Source organism: Hemicordylus capensis, chromosome 2 (assembly GCF_027244095.1).
Source record: "Hemicordylus capensis ecotype Gifberg chromosome 2, rHemCap1.1.pri, whole genome shotgun sequence".
In the NCBI taxonomy this organism is placed as follows: Eukaryota; Metazoa; Chordata; class Lepidosauria; order Squamata; family Cordylidae; genus Hemicordylus; species Hemicordylus capensis.
The window spans coordinates 334,808,205-334,830,019 of NC_069658.1; the positions used below are offsets into that span (position 1 = coordinate 334,808,205).

General features: G+C 41.4%; 1 protein-coding gene and 1 long non-coding RNA gene across 6 annotated transcripts in view; one reads left to right on the plus strand and one right to left on the minus strand.

The window, feature by feature from the left end:
* Positions 1-218: 218 nt before the first annotated feature.
* LOC128344600 (uncharacterized) lies at positions 219-8,480 on the minus strand. Of its 3 annotated transcripts, none has more exons than XR_008315941.1 (4): positions 8,356-8,480; positions 5,724-5,868; positions 5,043-5,133; positions 219-677 (listed from the first exon to the last, which is right to left on the minus strand). It is a non-coding gene; the product is annotated as an uncharacterized LOC128344600 (long non-coding RNA). The 3 variants fall into 3 exon arrangements; XR_008315940.1 differs by lacking the exon at positions 219-677 and adding an exon at positions 1,025-2,247; XR_008315942.1 differs by lacking the exons at positions 219-677; positions 8,356-8,480 and adding exons at positions 1,025-2,247; positions 8,081-8,163.
* Positions 8,481-8,494: 14 nt separating this feature from the next.
* CLINT1 (clathrin interactor 1) overlaps positions 8,495-21,815 on the plus strand; it is a 100,991-nt gene continuing 87,670 nt past the window's right edge. For 2 of the 3 annotated variants that reach the window (XM_053295073.1, XM_053295075.1), the window contains exon 1: positions 8,497-8,710. In XM_053295073.1, coding sequence (XP_053151048.1) covers positions 8,670-8,710 — 41 coding nt within the window. In that variant the 5' untranslated portion in view covers positions 8,497-8,669. Of the gene's footprint in view, positions 8,711-21,815 lie in introns of all 3 variants that reach the window. The other variant, XR_008315936.1, reaches the window with a different exon arrangement.

A 21,815-nucleotide genomic window follows, 5' to 3' on the forward strand; every position in this document is an offset into this window, starting at 1 on the left:
TTCAGTAACTGATGTTAAACGCTGCTCCGATTAATACTGGCTGCTGCCATAAGTTTTGTGTGGGCCTGCAGCAAAACCAAAAGGTAAGCCTTGAAGGTTTTAAAACCCAGCAGCTGTGGAAGCAGAGTTACTATATTTATCCCATTGTTGTAAATGGGGATAAATATGATAATGCTGCTTCCACAGCGGCTGGGTTTTAAAAACGTTGGGGCTTATCTTGTGGCTTCACTGCAACCTCGTATGGAGTCATACGGCGCCATTATGTTGTGCATCATGGCAGCCACTGTAATCAATTTTGATTAATGTTGGTTCATTATTGATGTTTTATTTCTAGTCTCATTATGTGGTTTGGGAAGGGTTGCTATTTTAGTACAGGGTTTAGATTTTATTGCTTTTAGTAAGTAATTTCTTGCCTAGAAAGTTGTTAACTGAAAGGCAGGGTACAGATATTTCAATAAATAAAATGTGTATTGATACAGCACCATCTCTGTGAATGGCACTTTACAGAGTAACTTAAGAAAAAAAAAGGCAGGTCTTTGCCCCAAGGAACTTACAGTCTAAATTTTGACAAGGGGGGGGGGGACAACAGAGATGTAGAGGATGATGTCCACAGTCCACACTTCCATTTCTTTCAAGTTTAGCTATTTCTGCTTCTCTGAATTGCTCTCTGTTAATATCTAATTTGAAGCAAAAGGTTGGATGTTAACAGCGTATATTTTTTGAATGAGTGAAGGAGTATAAAGTAATAATGACCAGTTGACAGACCAGACACAGTACCTCACTTTTTTTTTGCTCAGAAACATAGAGGTAGTTGCCCTAAGTCCAAGAATTTTTTGCACTCCCCATTTAACACTGGCTTGTTTGGGGTGCTCTGAAATCAATCAGTAATGACATCTGACTGGAGAAATGTGACTCCTACAGGGACAAAAGACATTTTTCAATGTTATCTTCACCAGAGAGCCAGCAGTACAGTGCAAATGCAGACACAGCTCTCTAATACAAAGTGCAGCTGTGAAAACCATTTTCCTGCTTAACACCGTAACTACCTCCAGTTGGTTTTCCCATTCTATTCTTTCTTGGTATCAAATCATATATAGAGATGAAATGTTGAAGCAGAAAGCAAAATCAATTGAAGCAATCTAGAAGCCCTTGGAGGACATGATATAGTCACATGCATGTGAGTTTCAAGGTTTCAAGCTTATGCTGTACTTACTAAAAATAATAATTCTGAAAATCTGTGATAAAAGCACAACAAAGAGTCTCTCTTCAGAGGTGTTCTATAAACTGTTGTACAGCTTTTAATACAATTGCAAAGACATGAGCATGTTCCTGACACAAGTTGATTACTCAATATGTGCTTGAGAAGAAAGTTCAATTTCACATCATGTACTGAACTATTGAGTCAAATCTTAAGTAGGAGGTCTTTCTTTAGTCACAGACTGACTGGCTTAAAGTACCAATCCTACCAGAGGTTACATACTGCCAGTGATAATTGAATGAACAAATGGTCCATTACCCAGCTATAGATGGTTTGTAAACATCTGTGATAACAGAAATAATTCCCCCTTCATCACAGTTACCATAGGTTATTAATTATCACTTCAAGTTAGGGAGGCTGTGACTAAAGACCTAAACAGGAGATTTGGCTAGATCGCTCAAATAATTATGTAAATTCTTCCCACCTATTTAAGCTCCTTGGCTTCACATCTCCCCAAAACCTTTGCTTGCCCCATCCTACCAACCCCACACACTTCCTCATATCAAAAAGTCTGTTGTGAGGTTTTTGCCCAGTCCCTTTTATGGCTTGGTCTGGCTTTGATTCAAAGCCATGTCTCCTGCATTCCTCTCAGCTGCTAATACTCATCTTTCCCTCAGGCATATATCTCAGTGTCAGTGCCTACTCTTTTTTTGTTCAAGATTATGAGCATTCAAAAGACAATACCATGGCAAGATCTGGATATTATAGGGCTTGACAAATCCCAGGTGCCAGGAAGCCATGGTGCCTAGAAATTTAACTGTGGCACCTGGACTAGGATGTTTAGAGGAAGAGTTATTTAATACAATCTTTGTTTGTCCTAGGCAGCCCTATTTCTGTTCTAAGGATGTTACTTGTAAAGGGGATACAGATAAATCCATTTACCACCACTATAAAGTCTGTCACTAAGTTTGGCAATTTTGTCATGCATCCATTGTCTGGCTCCCTGTTTTTTGGGCTGCCTCCTAGATCCAAGGAAGATATGTCAAGGCCTGTGATATAGTTTATTAAAGCATGATATTAAAAAAGTGATATACAAATAAATGAACCACAACAAATGCTTACAGAAGGCTGGTCCCAACACCACTTCCAACAAGCCTAATCACGTGATAAGGATGTGAGCTAGGGCACATTTCCCTAATTCCATGAGGGGCAAGTTTCATTCAAATCACTCCTCTCCACTTGCTACAAATATTATTTTAAACATGATCAGGGGAAACCATTCTGGCATGCTGGGAGGGGAGAAGGACATGTGTATTCATGGCATACACACTTCCTTATCACCATGTGGTTAGGCCAGTTCAGATATGTCTGAACTGGCCAAGAGTTTTGTCCTGATGGATGGTAATTGGGAGAAGGAGAGTAAACCAATCCATCATATAACATATTTTCCCCAGAACAAAAATGTCTAACATAAAGGACAGTAATGGCATGAATCAGCTGAACTTGTTTACTCAGAATTTAGTTTTCCTTGAGTTCAATGGAACTTGTTGCCTGTTGAGTGTGCTTAAAAATTGCAGCCTAATAAAATCTAGCTATAGTGCTACAAAACAAGGAGTGTTATTTGTTTTGGCCTGCTTCTCACAATCAGCAGAGGAGGTGGTAAACCTGTCCTTGTACTAAACTACTTCAGATTGCAGGCTGGGGCTCATACAACAGAATATTCTTTCACGTAAACAAATCCCCACCCATAGAAAACCAGATGTCAGGTAGAACAGTTCTTGCTTAGCCTTATCCCTGCATGCTAGTTCTAAAGATCTTAAGCTGTTTTGGATGAAGGTGCATTTGGCCATGGAAGACTTCACTTATGCTAAAATGGTGCAGTCCAGATATAATCTTACCACCTCATCTGCTGCTTGTGAGAATGAGACCTTTGATATGCGATGTTGTCCTGTGATGTGTCAGATGAAAATAAGTGCACTTGTTTTGTATTACGTGAGAAAATAATGTCTAAGGTAGGAATAGAGAACAAAAGGGATCTCACAACTGTTTGAACTCCAATAAAAATTCTACAAAAATATTTAGATTAATATTTATATCCTGCTCTTTTTTCAACAAAAAGGTAGCTAAAATGTGCACTCCTTGTTGCATTTTTAAAATTCAAACGGATTATAGAACAAATCAATCCAGAATTTTCACTCAAGGCAAAAATGACCAGGCTCAAACTATCATACTTTGGACACATTATGATTAGACCAGCTCCTTTGAGAAGTCCATTAATGCTGGGAAAAGTTGAAGGGAAGGGAAGAAGAGGACGACCAGCAGCAAGGTGGATGGACTCCATTACGACAGCAATGAATGCACCACTGAGAGACCTAAAAGGCCAAGTTGAAGACAGATCATCCTGGAGAGAATCTCTATGTGGTTGCTAAGAGTTGACACCAACTTGACAGTATTTAATCAACCAATCAAACCGCTTTGGAAACTTTTGATGAAAAGCAGAATATACATATTTGTCGTATTCATTAAAAGGTCACTATATTTTAGTCTCCCACAATGGCAGGATTTAATAACCCCAGGTTTTGCTCATATACTCTCCTCTTAAAAACTGTTGGAGAAAAGGATCCCACATTTTCCCTGGGTAGCTTTTCCATTGTTGGACTCATGTACATTTCTTGTTCATTTTGAATATTTGTGCTTAATCCAGTTGAATGTTTGCCACTTTGTGCCTCCTTTACTGATCCTGGCCTTTTATCCTTCTCTTGTTTGATACTCTAAGAAAATACATTGAGGGCAGCTCAATGCAAGCATGTAATTAGAAGGTGCTGTCAGTGACCTTCTTTCTACTGAAACCATTCTAACATAATATAGTACATTTCCATGTGTACATACCCCAAACACCCCACATTTATCCCTAGCACCAAACAATAACTGTGTAAGTACTCAGCCAAGGTAACCAATGTTAGCTTTCTGTCCTGATGTTTTATCCCCCAGATAAGAAAACCCCGCCAAACCCAGTTTCAATTTGAGTTTCAACTTGCCATTTGTATTTAACCTTTCCGGAGAGGAGCTGGAATGATCTAGTCTGGAGAGGGCTTAATATTGGGGCTTTCCCAGAAAAGACCAAGAACATCTAGAAATAGAAAGCTTGGTCACAAAAGCAAGCATTGCTTACAGCAGCAGCTTCTACTGAGTTTTGGAGCTACTGGCATGGACCAGATACTTGCTGGTACATAGCCAAAAGTGAGTTATTTGATCTGTAGCTCCTATATACATAACACAGTGCAGAGAATATGTGTATAATTATTGTTATAACCAATTATTATTATTACCACATTTCAGCAAAAAGTTACTAAAGTGGTTTGGATAGCAAAAGAAAATAGATGATTCTCTGTTCCATTGCAATGTGGATGTGATGGGACACTCCCGGCCACAGTCTCTGCTTGTGTGTGCATTTATCTGGATCAACGCCATAGACACAGAACACAATCCTATGTACACTCAAAAGTAAGTTCAACAGAGCTTACTCCCTAGAAAGTAACTTCCTAACCCTAGAAAGTGTTGTTTAGGGTTGCAATCCTAAGCTACGTCAGGATTCTTCCTATTGGATATGAAGTGGAGAGACATGCCATCTCAGCCTCCAGGTCTGTCAAAAGCTAACTTCTCTACCTGCAGTGCAAGGGGAATCATTTAATTCCTTGGAACAACATATATTATGAACATGCTTGGCTGTTTTTTTAAAATGTGCGTAAACAGGTACAGCAACCAACCTCAGACATGATAATGAAAACATTGAAGAGGCGGATAGCTTCTGCCTTTAGGATCGACCATCAACAGTAAAGGATACAGCAGTTAAGAAATATGCCGCAGATTAGTACTTGGTAGGGTTGCAATGAAGACCTTGGAAAGGATATTTAGATGCTGTGATGTGTCTATACCTAGAAAGATTAGAATTGTTTAGACAATGGTTTTTCATGTGATACTCTATGGCTGTGAAAGCTGGACTTTGAAGGAGCAAGATAGAAAAAACATTGATGGTTTTGAACTTTGGTGTTGGAGAAGACTTTTGAGGATACCATGGACAGCCAGGAAAACAAATAGATTACAGAACAAATCAATCAAGGATTTTCACTCGAGGCACAAATGACCAGGCTCAAACTATCATACTTTGGAGACATTATACTCCCTTGTGAAGTCTATAATGCTGGGGAAAGTTGAAGGAAAGAGAAGAGGACAACCAGCAGCAAGGTGGATGGACTCAATTACAACAGCAATGAATGCACCACTGAGAGACCTTAAAGGTCAAGTTGAAGATAGAGATCATCCTGGAAAGAATCTATCTATGTGATCACTAAGAGTTGACACCGACTTGACAGCATCAACCATCTCCCAAGTTAGCAGTTTCTACATTTGCTGCAACCTTATGCTCTGATAGTCCTGTATTCTAATAATATATATTAACAATAGCACTACTACAGTAATGTAGTTGTTGGGCCTTCCCGCTGGCCGTGGAGGGAAGAGTACTCACCTGGTTGGTGGGCCGAGAAGATGGAGGCAATACAGCTCCTGGGTACAGGCAAAGCCAACTGGGACCTTACATGGTTGCCAGGGAGAGCCAGGACACCCAGGAACCCAGACTGTGGATAGGCCAGAAAGGCCCAACAGGTTGCCTCCTGGTGGCAAAGAGGAGAAGACAGGACCTCAACAGCTGAAGGAGGGAAGATGCAGGCAGCTACTTTGGAGAGGGTGGAGTCAGGAGAGGGTGGTTGGGATTGCCCTGATTGCAAGGGTTTATTGAAGGCATGGATGACCAGGGATGAGCAAGTCTGGAGAGAGATGGGAGTGATTTGGACCTAGAGACTCCCGTGAGCAGTCTTACTCCTCTCCCTGACAGCTGGTGGAGGAATAGGGTGACAATTAACCCCCTCCCCAGCGCCTCTGAGGCTGTTTCCACATCCTATGAACGGGATCAAAGGAAGGAAGGTGGTTGGAGACTGTGATCCCAGGCCAGTGCATGACAGTAGTATAATGGCATTTTTAAAATTAAGAGTCTAAATTTTGAGGTCACAGCAAAAGCTTCAGCTCATTCAACTTCAACGATTTACAGCGTAATCCTACACACCTACTCAGGAATAATTCCAATTAATTTATTTTTCCAATACAAAATCGAGCATGCTAATATATATTATCCAAGTAATCCAATCATCTGAGTAATGAGGTAAATCTGATCTCGGAAGGGGTCATACTCCCTCTGAAAGACAAAGTCTGCAGCTTGGGGGTGCTTCTGGACCCAACACTGTCCTTAGAGGCGTAGGTGGCGGCAGTGTGCAGAAGTGCCTTTTACCAACTACGGCTGGTACCAGCTGCGACCCTACTTGGAGAAGTCGGACCTGACCTCAGCCACTCATGCATTGGTAACATCCAGATTGGACTACTGCAGTGCACTCTATGTAGGGCTGCCCTTGAAGACTGTTTGGAAGCTTCAGCAGGTTCAGAATGCTGCTGCATGATTCAAGGTACTGGTATTGACTTTTAAAGCCCTACACGGCTTGGGGCTGGGGTACATGTCAGACTGCATTTGCCCATATGAATTTGCTAGGGCCCTCCACTGATCATCTCAGGCCCTGCTCATTTATTATTTTATTTATTTATTTTATTTTTACATTTTTATATCCGCTCTTCCTCCAAAGAGCCCAGAGCGGTGTACTACATACTTGAGTTTCTCTTTCACAACAACCCTGTGAAGTAGGTTAGGCTGAGAGAGAAGTGACTGGCCCAGAGTCACCCAGCTAGTTTTATGACTGAATGGGGATTTGAACTCGGGTCTCTCCGGTCCTAGTCCAGCAGTCTAACCACTACACCACGCTGGCTCTCTGCCACTAACAGAGATCCAGTTGGTGGGGACTAGAGACAGAGCCTTTTTGGTTGTGGCCCTTGGCTTTGGAATGCCCTTCCTGAAGAGTTTCACCATGCTCCCTCTGTGTTTTTAAAAAACATCTTAAAGCACACCTTTTTAAGGAGACTTTTTAAAGCCCCATTATTATTTTGTTATATCTGGTAGGTTATTTAGCTTTTTATAATTTTCATTTTTAACTTGAACCTAATAATGATTGTGGTTTTTGATGACTTTAAAAACAATAGTTAATTTTATTACTTTTATTGTATCTGTGTCTATCTTATTGTTGTGAGCTGCCCCGAGCAGTACTGCACTGGAGGAGTGGGGTATAAATATTTAAAATATCCTCTACCATAAAAGCTTTGGACGTGCGGCCGTGCCACCCGTGTCTTTTTCGCCCGTTCTGGGCATGCGCTCTGCGCATGCCCAGATCGGGCGAAAAAGATACGGCTGCCCAGAGACGGGCGGCCATGTTGGACCCGGCCGCTGGTGGAGTCCTCGGCCAGAGGTGGCGGTGGCCGCGGCGGGGCGACTGGCCCCGATGGTGGCGGCCGCCGCCACAGGAGACCGGGAGGAGCAGAAGCGGCGGGCGGAGAGTGCGGCCAAGGCGGCGGGCGGAGAGTGCGGCCTCGGCCAAAGGAGTGCTGACCAAGGAGGCGGTGGCCATGGCGGGGCGACTGGCCCCGATGGCGGCGGCGGCCGCCACGAGAAACAGCGGGCGGAGAGTGCGGCCGAGGCGGCGACAGAGCCGCCGCCTCGGCCAAAGGTGTCGGCCCAAGGAGTGCGCCTGAGGCGGCAGCGGGAACCCCCCCCCCCACTAGAGCCCGTTATTACAACGGGCTTACACATACTAGTATATACATATACATATACTGCCCTGAGCCATTTTTGGAAGGGCGGTATGGAAATCAAATAAATAATGTTTATAGCATTTTAAAGTACAATTAAATTCTCAGGGATGTACTCTGTAGTTTTTTGGAACGAAATACATTTCAGGAATTATTAACCTCCTGCTACCCACACTGCTTGCTACAGAGAAATATAGCCATAAGGAAGCTCAGCTCCCGACACGTTTAGCCTACAATTTGCCTACAGCCTCAACGTCATTATTGTCGTCATCGTCGCCACTTCCGCGCTTTCAGCAAGTCCAACTCTGAATTAAGATTACCAAAACAAAACTTCAAGTTCCAGCAACTCTTGCAAAAGAGGGAGGGAACGTAACGCTAAGCCTTTGCCACGCTGACACAACCGGCGGGAGGCCTACCTCCCTTCTCAGCGTGCTGGCGATCGAACGCTAGCGAAGGGCCGTTCCTACTGTGTCGCGGCCGGACTTCATGTCCCAGCAGGCTTTGCGGCAATGACCTGCCGGCTTCCGGAGGCAGAACCGACCTTCTCCCTCTGCCGTTGGTGAAGCTGAGGAAGTGGTGAGGCTGGACGGGCCTGGCCTGGCGGTGCCGTGGCCGAAGAGCGGCAAGCAGGGCTCCTGGAGGAAGGAGAGGAGAGGACGGGGGCATTTTAACAGAGGCCTAGACCGGGAGGGAATCTCTCGGCGCCGCCGCCGCCACCACCACGACCGCGATGCTCAATATGTGGAAAGTCAGGGAGCTGGTGGACAAGGCGTGAGTATTATGGGGTGCTGGGGGGAGATCTGGGTAGCTGGCTTGCTCCCACAACCGTCTAGCCACTCCACCCCCAAATTCCGGATCGCTGTCGATTCCCCACCCCCCTCCCCGCTCCATTATTCGCCAGTCCGTTGTAGTGGTTGTCTTCCTGTCCACCTGCTGCGACCTCCACCTTTCGCCCCCGCCTGGCCCCAGTCCCCGGGCTGAGTTTCTCTTACCTGCTCCCACACAAGTGTCCTGGCCAGGCTTCTGCCATGCAATCTCCTGTGCTCTTATATTTCCTGCTCCCCTCCGATGCAATTTGTAATCTTCGCTGAAACCTATTCGATTTCATTAGCTGTAACTAATACGTCTCGTGACCTGGTATTTCCCTTCCTGTAGGATTTTAGCTTCTTTGTGGTCGCCACTCGCCACTCTCTCCCACTTCCATCTCCATCTCTTCTTGAACGGCTGACTTCACAATTGCACACACTCTGATTTCTGTCACTTCTTTAGGATTCTGGACCCCCAAGGAGTTTGTGTGCTTATGCTGTGGCCTGTATCTGTCCTGGAGCTGTGCCAGAGGACCTGTCTTTTCCTCCTAGTCCCTTACTCGTTTTAGTATAATTGTAGATTTTACAGTTCACCCCCACTACCATATACAATTCTTGAGCCTGATCCAGATGTTATCCAAAAGCCCCGCTGTGAGGTGAAGGGGAAAGAACTTCCACCCCTGCCTTGCCACTCACTATTTCAACTGGCCTTCTAAGCCCTCCATGTGATGGTGGGCACATCTGATTGCAAGGGTGGGTCCGCTCTTGCAATCCCGAATGTGCCCATCATCACAGGAAGGGGGTGGAACTTCCTCCTCCGTTGCCCCGCTGTCATGGCTGCAGCAGGGCTTTTGGATAACATCTGAATCAGGCTTTGGTCCAAAGCAGTCCTGAGCCTACACTTGCTTGTTTGACACAACCTCAGGCCCTTCTCTTGACCTAAAGTGGAAGTACATGCCTCTGTTTGGAAGTACTCAAGTCACTTGCTTTGTAACTCTGCATCCAAGGCTGTGCCTTTTTGCTGAATTTTGATGTTGTAGGTGAAAGAAAGGAACTTTACTCAAAAGTACAGCAACTTGATTCTTGGGACTGGGAGAGGGAGTGAGAGGGAAGGAACCACTATGTAACTGATTCCAGTTTGAGTCAGTTGGACTGGTAGATAAAATTTTCTGTTTCTAGCATAGATACCATAGTAACTTTCATATCTGCCAGTAAAAAAGTGGGATGGGCGCAAACACAATCTTGCACCACCCTTGCTTGTGGGAAGGGAGACGCAATCTTCTCATATTGTTGCTTGGCCTGAAACTACAGTTCTTGCGTAATGTTAGACTTGTGTCTCAAAATTTAATATTACAATCTTCAAGAATGTTAGCTTTCAGGAACTTGTGTTTCTCCATCAAATTCTAAAAACAGCTTAAGAGAAATACATTAACACTCTCCTGCCATCACACCTTGCGCTACTTAGTGCAAGCTAAGACTGTGTCCAGCAAGACTTTGCACAGCTAAGACTTTGTCCGGCAAGAAGCAAAGCTGACACTTAGAGACTTTTGTGAATCGGGCTTTTTCCAAATATGAAGCTATATTAGAGTCACAGTCCAGCCCCTCTTGTAGAAAAAGGTCTAAAAGATGAAATGAATTTCAAGATGAAGGTGTTTTTCTGAACAACCCATTTACCTTTTACTTGCAGTGGTTTGACTTTTGATTTTTTTAAAAGGAAAAGAAAAACAACATCAGCTATTGAGTTAATAACATGATGACTTGTTTGTGGTTTTCAACTGAGTGTTTCTTATGAATTTAAACTCTGAAATAGGATGTATTGAGTTTTAATACAGTAACTGCACAGTCCCATATACATTTAGGTTTGCTCAGAAATAATGTCAGTTGGGCATATGGCTTGGCAAGTGTGGCATTAAATATCTCAGGTTTTAATAACTGAGGTTGTTTTAATTTCTTCTCTGCAATGTAAACAATTCAAGACAATTGTGCTAGAACATGAAACACAGAAAAAGAGTTTTGTAGTCTTTTGAGTGGCTGGAATGCAGGAAAGAGTGAACTATTGCATCAAGTGTTTCTGTGCACATAATTGCAGTGACGGTGGTATGTGAGTACTTTTCATACATTGTCTCCTCTTTGAGTATTGTTGGATGGAAATACATTGCAGGCAGAGAGTAAGGCTAGATCTAATACAAGCTGCAATGGATGCTCCTGTAATGATTTGTTTTCCCAGCTTCATGAATATTTTGTAAGTGAAGGTAGGGTGCCATTGACTCTTTCTTGGATAGGAAAACTGAGTCACGTTCTGGCAAAGCCTCTCCCTTTCAAAAACAAGACCAAGAAACCCAAGGCAGAATAAAAACCTGTGTGCCAAAAGCCTCACAGGGAAGTTTACAGAATATATGTGATTGTAATTAGGGTCTTTTGTACAGGCTCTGCCCTCTTACAGCTTGGGACAACTAAAATTGTGTTCTGCTATTTATAAAGAGAATCGTGTATCAATACCCAGGCATCTACAGATCCACTTGCCAGCTCACCATTGGAGAGTGCACCAGCCCTCTGGCAAGCAGAACACCCAACACCCACAGATTTCTTCCCCAGAGACCTCATTTCCACTGCCGTTTTTGAGAAGGTAAGAAACAGTAGGAATCCTTTCTGAGCAGTAGGAGAGGGCTCCCACTGTTTCTTACCATCTCCCAATTCCAGGTCAAATGACAGAAGACCCAATTCTCTCCTAAGCCCTCTGCCTATATGCCAGAAAAGGATCTGAGGAAGAGAGGGAATTGGTGGTGACCACAAATAATGGCTGGCTAGTGAGCTAAGTCTAAATTTGTGGAACCCTGTTAATACCATGGATAGTAGCATTATGCAGACAATAAGCTCAGTTGCAGTCATATACATCATCAATTTTATTACAGCCATTGGCCAGCAAAAATAGAGGTAACAAATATATCCAATACAACAATCAGTAAACAAAGCTAAAACACAATAAAACAAGATACAATCACTCATAATAAATTACTTAAAAACAATAAACTGCTCTCACAATTAAGCGCTTAATTGGGACCTTAACCTAATGGCAATATAGAAAAATTTAGCTACAGTTTTTGTAATTTCAGAGCTTAAGTTGAGACATTCATATACATAAATCTTGGCCTGAAAAGATTTGCTTATTTTTAGACCTACACTGACCTTGAAACCATACGTAGCATCTGATGTTCTACTTGCTACTACACATTACTAGACTGTAATATAAATTCACAGAAGCTGTGAGGTTGAAAATATATTGACTGAGAAATGAGCTTGGTATTGCCATGGAAATGAATTTTCATGTGTTTGTATATTCTTTGCAGAGTCATATATCTGTCTTGGTTGTGGTTGTTTTGGTGCTGCGTTTGATTAGGGTTAGGTTACATGGAAACTTGGGGGTCTTTAAAGTGTTTAGGGTCCAGAAGAAATACTGCTAAGTTAATTTGTTTTCAGGGAGTTCTACAAGTGGTTACACTTTCTATTTGCTCTGTATGACAGTTGTTCAGAGCAAATATACAAATACTTAGCAAGTTAGTTTTTGTTTTGATTCATTTGTTGTTGCATTTTTAGCATTAGTTGTCCAGATCTTGTTGAGCAGCCTGTTGTGCTCATCACTGGGTACATGTGTAAACACTTCCTAGCACAATTAACTCACAGTCCAGGGAAACTAGTCAAGTTTCTTGATTCCTGCTACCATCAAAAGTCCTGATTACAAAATCCTTTATTTACAGGATTTGCGTCCTGACTTCTGGTATATATTCCCTAAAGGCAGGTTAGAAATTATTTTATGATAATAAAATACTGTATCAAAATAAACATCAATAAAAACTGCAAAGGGAAAGCAGGAAATCAAGCAGATGATAATCACATAAACCGATCTTGAATTCCGTTAACAGCACAAGAGAAAAGGACTGACTTTGCGTGGCACTAAAAGAACATGCTGAGGATGAGAGTGTCATTTATTTGAAAAGCTCCTCTTTCCAATAGCCACTTGCCTAGTTCTGCAGGTGAGAACACATGGAGAAGAGCATCTGACAATGATCCAAGTTGACGGGCAGGTTCATATGGGTATTGTCAGTGTTTGCTCTACATATGATTTTAGTTTTGGCAAAAGGTTCCATCACTGTGCTTGTTACTTTCATGATTCATGTTACAGTTATATGTGTAGATAGTATTTTACTTTGAAAGGAATGTTTTACCTGATCATGTCCCTCAATTTTTTAAAATGGTACTTCCTCTATCATTTCTACACCAACTGTGGAGACTAAAAGGGGTTCAAGTGGTACCTGTTAAGTCCTTGAGGCTGCAATCCTATTCATGTTTACCTTGGGGTAAGTCCCATTCAACAAAGTCAGCCTTTTTTCTGAGTAAACATATTTACAACCAGATTGCATAATTTCACTCTGAGTTGAGTAAAACATCTCACTTTATGTTCTCTTTTTAAAGTAGCCACAACCCTGTAACAGGTGGCCCTCATTAGCCATGGTTTTGGCACTTGCAGTTTCACGTATCTGTGGTTGGGCAATGTATATCTGACCTTGTTATCTGCAGTATGCAGCTTCACATATCCACAGTTTTCAGCAGTGCAGTTCTGCCCTTACATGAATCATGGTCTTGCTCCATGTGCTCATGGGTTGTGAGAGGAGTTTGGAGGAGAACAGTGGAGTGCTTTGGTCTGCATGTGTAGAGGTTTGTGTGCTTCCAAAAGCCATTTGGAGCAGCATTTGGTATCATTAGGAGGCCATTGGGAGCTTTCAGGAGCCATTGCGGTGGCCAGGGGTGCTTTCTATCTGCTCCGGCTGATACGCCAGCTGTGCCCATTTCAACAGTGGTACATCTGTTGGTAACCTCCAGACTTGACTTCTGTAATAGCTCTACGTGGGGTTGCCTTTGTACATAGTCCGAAAACTTCAGTTGGTTCAGAATGCAGCAGCCAGGCTGGTCTCTGGGTCATCTCGGAGAAAACACATTACTCCTTTACTGATGGAGCTACACTGCCTGCCAATAGGTTTCCAGACAAAATACAAAGTGCTAGTTATAACTTACAAAGCCCTACATGGCTTAGGCCCTGGGTATTTGAGAGCGCCTTCTTCACTGTGAGCCCCACCGCCCATTGAGGTCATCTGAGGAGGTCCGTCTCCAGTTGCCGCCAACTTGTTTGGTGGCTACACAGAGACGGGCCTTCTTGGTTACTGCCCCGAGATTATGCAATGTGCTCCCTGCTGAGATACAATCCTCTCCATCTCTGGCAATTTTTAAAAAACACCTGAAAACCCATCTTTTTGCCCAAGCTTTCTCAGTTTTTTAAAATTGTTTGTTTTAATTTTATGGTCTGCTGAACTTATTTTAAGGTTTTAAAATATGGTTTTTATGGAGTTTTATTGTTTTTTAACTTTTGTAAAACACCTTGGGATGCCATTTGAAAGGCGGTATAAAAATTGAACAAATAAAATACATAAATAAAATTGCTCTGGAGCTTTGGGGGGCTTTTTTGGAGCCATTACTGTGGAGCCTTTGGGAGCCATTTTCTGGAGTCTCTGCAGCATTGTGCTGCCCTCATAAGATGCTAATTATAACTTTTATAAATTTAAATTTAATTTTGATGAAATTTTATCTAATTAAAATTTCAAATCAAAATTAATTTTAATTTTGATAATTACAGTGCTGTAATTTAAATTGCAGTTAAAATTAAATTTAAATTAAAAATTGATTTTAATTATCCATTGAAAATTGATTCTCCTCTCACTCCTTGATTCTCATACACTCCTCTGTGTTGAATTGGATTTAATTTTGTGCTGCCTCTTAGGCCAACCAGTTGTGAGCGGCCCCAAGCAGTAGTGTACTGGAGGGGCGGGGTATAAATATTTTAAATAAATAAATAAAATAAACCTACCAACGAATCGGGCCAAGGGGCTTGTGCTGCTAAGTGCTGGACTTCAACAGTGGGGTGAGGAAACATTATGATTATGCATCACTGGGGAAGCTGGGGGGCATTGCTGGAGGCGGTGAAGTATGCGAGAGCTGAGGTGGCCAAGGAAGAGTGCTGTGCTCTATCCTTATATCTGCTTTTACTCTGTCTTTTCGATGATTTTTCGACCATTTTCCTGGGCTCAGGAACCTAACCCTCCAATTCCTAAGATTTCATAACGCTCAGTTTTGCTATCTGCAGTTGTAGGCCGGAATGGAACCCCCACAAATAACGAGACCACCTGTATTACTTTCCACAAGGTGGCATGGAGTAGTTTAGAGCTCCAACCAACCAACCAGCTTATGTAGCTCTGTTGCTATATATAGACAAGAGGATTTTGTATCTTTCCTTTTATCCCTTCTGTTTCTAATGGAGTAGCTCACATAGTGTGGAGTTTAGAAATAATTCATTATGGAAATAGTGCCAAATGCTACAAAAGCTATATAAGAATTCCTCCAGTGTCTGGATTTAGAATGAGCTACTGTCTCTCTCAAGACAAAATTGCCACTTGCAGCCTCTGATTTGGATGTCTTTTCTAAGCTAAACTGCAGTCTTTCCAGTTAATTTTAAACTTTAACATTTGAACAAACATAACCTTTGATTTTATGAGCTTGAAATGTTTGGCTTAAAAGAGATGAAATTACAAAGCAGCCATTAATGTGACTAGCACTGAAAAAGCATTTATCTCAAAGTAGACAGGCTTTAGTCTGGTTGGTAACTTAAATCTTTCTATTCTATCTCATCAAGAAATGTTCAGGTATTGCATGCTGTGAAGATGGTTGACTCATGTGGCGCCTCTTCTCTGAATTATTACTGTACTGATGCCCTGGTAGATTCTTATGGTGTGTCCTTTCTATTGGAAGATATCTCTTCAGTACAGCTCTTCCCCCTCCCCACGCTCTAATTCAGTCAATTGTTTTTGTAGCGTTGTAGTTAGTATTTTGCAACCTATGTATTTAGAATTCCTCCCTTTCACTCTTGTTGCACAAAATACTGTTATGTTGTTTTCCCTCAGATTAAAGCTTCATGCAAACAGACTTGCTTTTAAAAAAACAACAACACCTGTTATTAACCTTTTCATCTTTTAAAATGACGTTCCGTGGTTCATTTCACAAATAAAAATGTTTGCTCCAATATCTGTGAGAACTTCCTGCTCAATTATGTTTCATCTGCCTGAATTGGTGTGCTTAATAGCTGGTGTTATGTTGCTGCAGTGATGTTAATAATGTAATGAGGTGACAGTTCAAAATTCAGTTTGTTAAAGTTCTTTTTGGTTTTTAAATAAAAATTGCAACCAGAAGTAAGAAGAGAAAGAGAGAGATATAAAATAAAAGCTAGGGTCTCCTTAGTTTGATTGTATTCATCTACGTGTTATATCCCCAGTGAACTCAGTTTGTCAAAGTTCAAAAAATTGATGTTAGCTACATAAATGTGTTCTGTAATTCTGAGCTACCAGTACATGTTTTAAAAAGGCAGTCTTTGTCAATTGATTAGTGAGATCAAGAAAAAGTGACCTTTGAAGCCAATGAGCTTGTTGCTTATTTCACAATCTCATTACTTTCCAGCTCAAAGACATGGCTTTCTCTAACATTACAAGATATTGTAACCTATTACACTTGTGTCTCTGACAGAGAATAATGAACTACAATATTGTGTAAAAGTAGCTTATTGTACTTTCATAATAAAAATGGGAATAAGCATCACACCGTTAGAAATTATCTAGATGATTATGTCAGGGAGACTAATTGCATGTAAGTGTGTGGGAGTGAGAGAATGCCAGCCTGTGGTAATGAAGTGTAATTCAGACGTTGCACAGTACCTCTGCGCACCAAACTCCGTGATGCCCCTCAGCCTCGGGAGCATGTGCTCCCTTCCTCCCATCCTCACAAGAGCATCTATTTTTTCTAGGTTAGAAAAAGCCGAGATTGGTCACAACGTCCAAACCTACCAATCTTGGCTTATTCTGACTTACTGGCTAATCCCACCCCCGAGATCTGAAACTCACTTCATTCCTCAAGTTCAGATATCTCTCTTTCTTTTAGCAAGTAGGTGCAGTAAGCCAAGATTGGTGGGTTCAGACGTTGCAACCAATCTTAGCTTTTCCTAACCTAGAAAGGAAGTAGATGCTTGTGTGGGAATGGGAGGGGGGAGCACATGTTCCCAAGGCTGAGGAACATTGCACAGAGCTGGGTGTTAACAGGAGTTCCATGCAATGTCTAGACCTGCCCAATGAGCAGGGCTCAGGAAATCCACTAATCTACTTGTCCATGGCGAGTGAAAAATGATGCCTGATGCATGTGTGTGTGTGGGGGGGGGATCCTGACAAGTAACATACTAACATAGCTCGAGGAACCATTTGACGAGTAAATTATTTTGTTTGTCTGGTGCATTGGGCCAACATTTCTTGATCCCTGCCTGTGAGTAGTGTTGCACCATACATGAGGTACAGAAGACAAGCTCATCTTCATGTTGCTTTTTTGCTGCATACCTTTTACTGCAAATGATTAGGCAATAGGATTGATTACACTGTGGCAATTAGTTCAGGCACCAAGTTGTTTTAAAAGCTTAATAATCTATGCAAGTCATCACTGTGTTTGCCTTTTTTGCCCCTGTTCATGCCTGTTCCCTTATCATGGAAGTGGAGACAGACAACTGGTTTCTCAGAAAGTTGAAAGTCATGTGTTAGAGCTATCATTCCCATGGTGTATTCACCCATTGGTTTTGTCCTGCTGTTATCACTGTTCAAACAGGTTTTTGAAGCACTAAAAGGCATGTATAGAAAGGATACACTCAGATACAGCAACAAACCATTGTTTCCAACTATGAGCACAAATGGGCTTCAGGTTCATGTCCTCCTTCATGTACAAATGAATTGGAAGCTTCTTATCCTAGTTACTGGAAAAACATAGTTTGCCATTGTGCCCATGTGATGTAAACTATAGTTTGGTCAAACCATAGTGTGCTCACAAACCAGAATCAATCCATGGTTTGCAATTCTACAGTTTTGTCCTGTTTGGACAGAAGAGCAAATTATGGTTTGCCACTAATCAGAAATAGAACTTTCTAATCTCCTTTCCTTTCATGTAGAGGGTTTGTGAACTTAAGGCTTGCATGTGCTCATATAACAACAAACCATGATCATGTCTGAAGTGAGTCAGTGGGTCTTAAAAATTCATCATGAACACTGTTCCCTCTAAGACGTGTGCACATGTGCGCGCTCACAAGTTTTTGAATGTTCATTCAGTTCATTTTAGATCCCGCTTAGGTTGAATCAGGAAGGCCCCATTCTGAATGCAGGTGCTCACACACTGCCTTGATACTGCTGCCCATAACAAAACTCATTCCGCACAGAGATGAAAAAAATTAGAGGGACCACTGATCATGAACATAACTGGCTGTGTAATCTCTGAAAAATGTTTGTATTTGTACAGTGTACAAAGGGTATCTTTGTGCATTGTTGGTTTTGAAGTAGCAGCTACTAAGAACTGCACTAATCTCAGGTCTGCTTACAAATCTGATCCAATACTACAGGGTCTGATTTCACACTGGTGTCAAGATTTTATTCTTAGTGATGTAGGTTTTCTGGAAAATTGTTACTTTAAAAAATATTGAGAAAAATGTTCTGATGTCTAAATCGATTGTGTTCTCTCTTGCCATACTTATTTGACATATATTTAGTAAACAAAAGTACCCCATATTAACTTTATATGCTGTTTAAATGTGGCAAATGTTTCTCTAAGAGCCACACATGAACTGAAATATTTGGTAATTCCCGTTTAACTTGTATGCAATCAAATTCAAAGCTTTATGTGAATAATTATTTTTATTGGAATACCTATAAAAGTGTAAAGACCATACATAATAGTGTTTGTATAAAACATGTTCAGCCTTCCCAGCTCAACAAAACAAAGAAGATAAAGCTCTGAGTATTTGTGGAGATGAAACCAAAACTAACCACAATTTTAATTTTGCTTTCACTTGCAGTCTGAAAGTTTTAACTTTTGGTTTTGATTTGACTAGCACAGCAAATCAGATAAATTTATAGCTTGATTTTTGCTTGGGATTATTATGTGTATTTTGGTTTTATTTTAACACACGTTTACAGATCAAGAGAGGTGTGTGTCAGACAGACACATCGCTGCGCAGTGCTTGCTCTCTCTCTCTCTCTCTCTCTCACTCTCACTCTCGCTCTCTCTCTCCCCATAGAGTTACCTGGGGGAAAATTCATTACAACTTTGAAACTACCCAGTTTGTCTAATATTGTATTTGTATCCATTCATTATATTCTGTAAAATTAGTGGCTGACATTCACACTACCTACCACTGTGCTGGTGCAACAGTGCCTTACATCCATACTAATGCTGTGTGGTCATGCAAGGGGAGAGGCACAGCATTAGGTTCAATAATTAGTATTCGGTAATCTGCTCTTCCCTCTGAAGCTCGCTGTACCTTCTTAAAATGTATCCTTGAGGGCTGCACAGCTTTCCTGCTTGTGTGACAGCACAGCATGAAGTTGGATGTCAGTCACTGTTGCACCAGCACAGTGCTAGTTTGAATATCAGCCTGTATTTCTAGAGATGGAAATTTTTCCATGGTAAAACACCTTAAGTGGCGCAGCAGGGAAATGCTTGACTAACAAGCAGAAGGTTGCCAGTTTGAATCCCCACTGGTACTATATCGGGCAACAGCAATACAGGAAGATGCTGAAAGGCATCATCCTCTCATACTGCGTGGGAGGAGGCAATGGTAAACCCCTCCTGTATTCTACCAAAGAAAACCACAGGACTCTGTGGGTGCCAGGAGTTGAAATGGACTTGACGGCACACTTTACCTTACCTTAAAACATAATGGTAGAAAAATTTCCTCTTCACGTAATTGTTTGTACCAAACCAAAAAATGATTTTGAAGCCATGTATAATTAAGACTAAACTATGGAGGTCCAACCTATATATCTTTTCCTCCTGCCTTGCTTCTACACAATCTCTTCTACCCAGGTTTTCCACTTACCGTGCTTCCACACAACCGAAAATTGGGATCACACACAGCTCTTTGTGTTCCTGGGTAGAACACAGTTTTTGATTGTATGAATGACCTCAGTGAGGTCATTCACTTCATACTATTGCATCTAGGTGTAAATACATGGCTTTAACAACACTTTTACAAAGTAGTGCAGGGCTTCATTTTCTAAAAGAAATTGGTTTAGGTTTTTTAAAAAGCATGTATTAGATTTTCCCAACATCCATTGATCTAAGTAATTTATTTATCTGGCCATTTCCTGCTCTTTAAGATTGGTTAAAATCCTTTTGATATTCCTGTAAAGAAGTGAGCCCACAACAATTACAAGCAATGTGGATGGTACTGGGTAGCAAAGTTTTGCAAGTATTGTTTGGTAACTTATTGATTCCGAATGTCCAATGGCAGAGAAATAAAGTGCTTAGTAAACTATATGTATCCATTGTACTAGACTACACTGACATGTTCAAAAACACCAAGGTTCCTCACTCTATCTCCAACTATGGGATTCATGATGGAGATAGAAGAACTTTGAAACACTGGAAGCAACAGTCATTCTTCCAGCAGCTTTATTTCCAAAGCACATGGTATAATCTCCTATTTGCTATTGTGAAGTTCCTGTGTGCAAGCATGGAACAATTCTAAGGAAAAGCCAGTTTCTTTTTCTCACACCATCTGTTTTACCATTATACTGTAAACTGCCTTGAATGCTTTGGCAGAAAGGTGATATCTAATTGCAGTAAATATACAAATACATGAAAATATTGAAATTTTGGGGTGATAGAAAAGAAATCTCTTAAATATTGATGACTGAAACACTTTTAATCAATGCTTTAAAACATTATGGTGACACGTTTTTCATACTGCTACAAAGCTCTTGGTGCCAGTTGCCAAAAACAGTTAAGGGGCAAGATAGCAGTGCTATTGCATCTGACTAGATTATGAAATAATCAGCAGTTTCAGGTTTTGATATTGTCAAGGTTACAGAATACAGAATGAAATACCTTTTTTGAAATGCAGTTCTGTCAGAAACTTTCTGCTCACAGAAGAACACTTGAGCTTACTCAAAGGGTTCTTCTGCATGCAGAAAGAATCTTGCTTTAAGCGGAAGGAGCTTCCGGTAATGGAGCTATACTTTGCAAAATGGTTAAGATAAAACTCAGTATCTTCAAAACTCTTGGATCAAAACTCAGATCCAAGAGGGCAAGCTGGAAGACTGCCAAACACATTGCCACATGGTGGCAAGGCCTTTTTATTTATGGGAGGAGAGGTGGTCTTGTGATAGCAAACATGGATTAAAAGGCAGTGAGGCAAAGGAGACTGCAACACAGGCTGCCACTTTCACAGGGATGTTTCTCTTAGAACAGCGCCACGATGGGGCAGCACAGAGTGGCGGAGGCATGCAGGAGGGGCAGGTAGGGCCTGCCTGCCTCCTTTTAAAGGAACCCCTTGCCCCGTGCTGAAACATTTTGGCTGCAGGGAGCTGAATCATTTCAACGCCTCTTCAAAAGGTCGCTGAAATGATTTGGGCACATTCCTACTATTTATATGCTGCTTTTCAGCAGAAGTTCTCAAAATGGTTTACATAGAAAAATAAAGTAAATAATTAAGTTGGATAAGATAGCAAATCAATAAAATGAACCTCAGTGTAAAAGTTCATAATAAGAAGCTATGGATCTTTCAGATTCTTATTTCTGTAATCAGAAACGAGCAAGCATTTTCAGTGATACATTATTTACTGGAAAGGAGCAGGATATAAATAAGTATTTATAGAACTTTAGAATAACTAATTTTGTCTATGGTTACTAAGACATGCTGTAGATAATGTTAGTGCAACACAGTGTCATCAAGTTTAATGGAATATCCAAGTTTTTTGCTAATTCTTAATTACAAGACAGGTTTGTTTTCTGAGCATTATCCCTTACCCTGAATAGGGGAATTCCTTCTGTTTCTGGCACTGAGGGCTGCATAGCTTCTAAACTTATAATGAAACCAACACCATAGTAGAACCATGAAGGTTTCTATTTTATTTTAAATTTCCTTCCCCGCCTTAGTTTCCTAAATG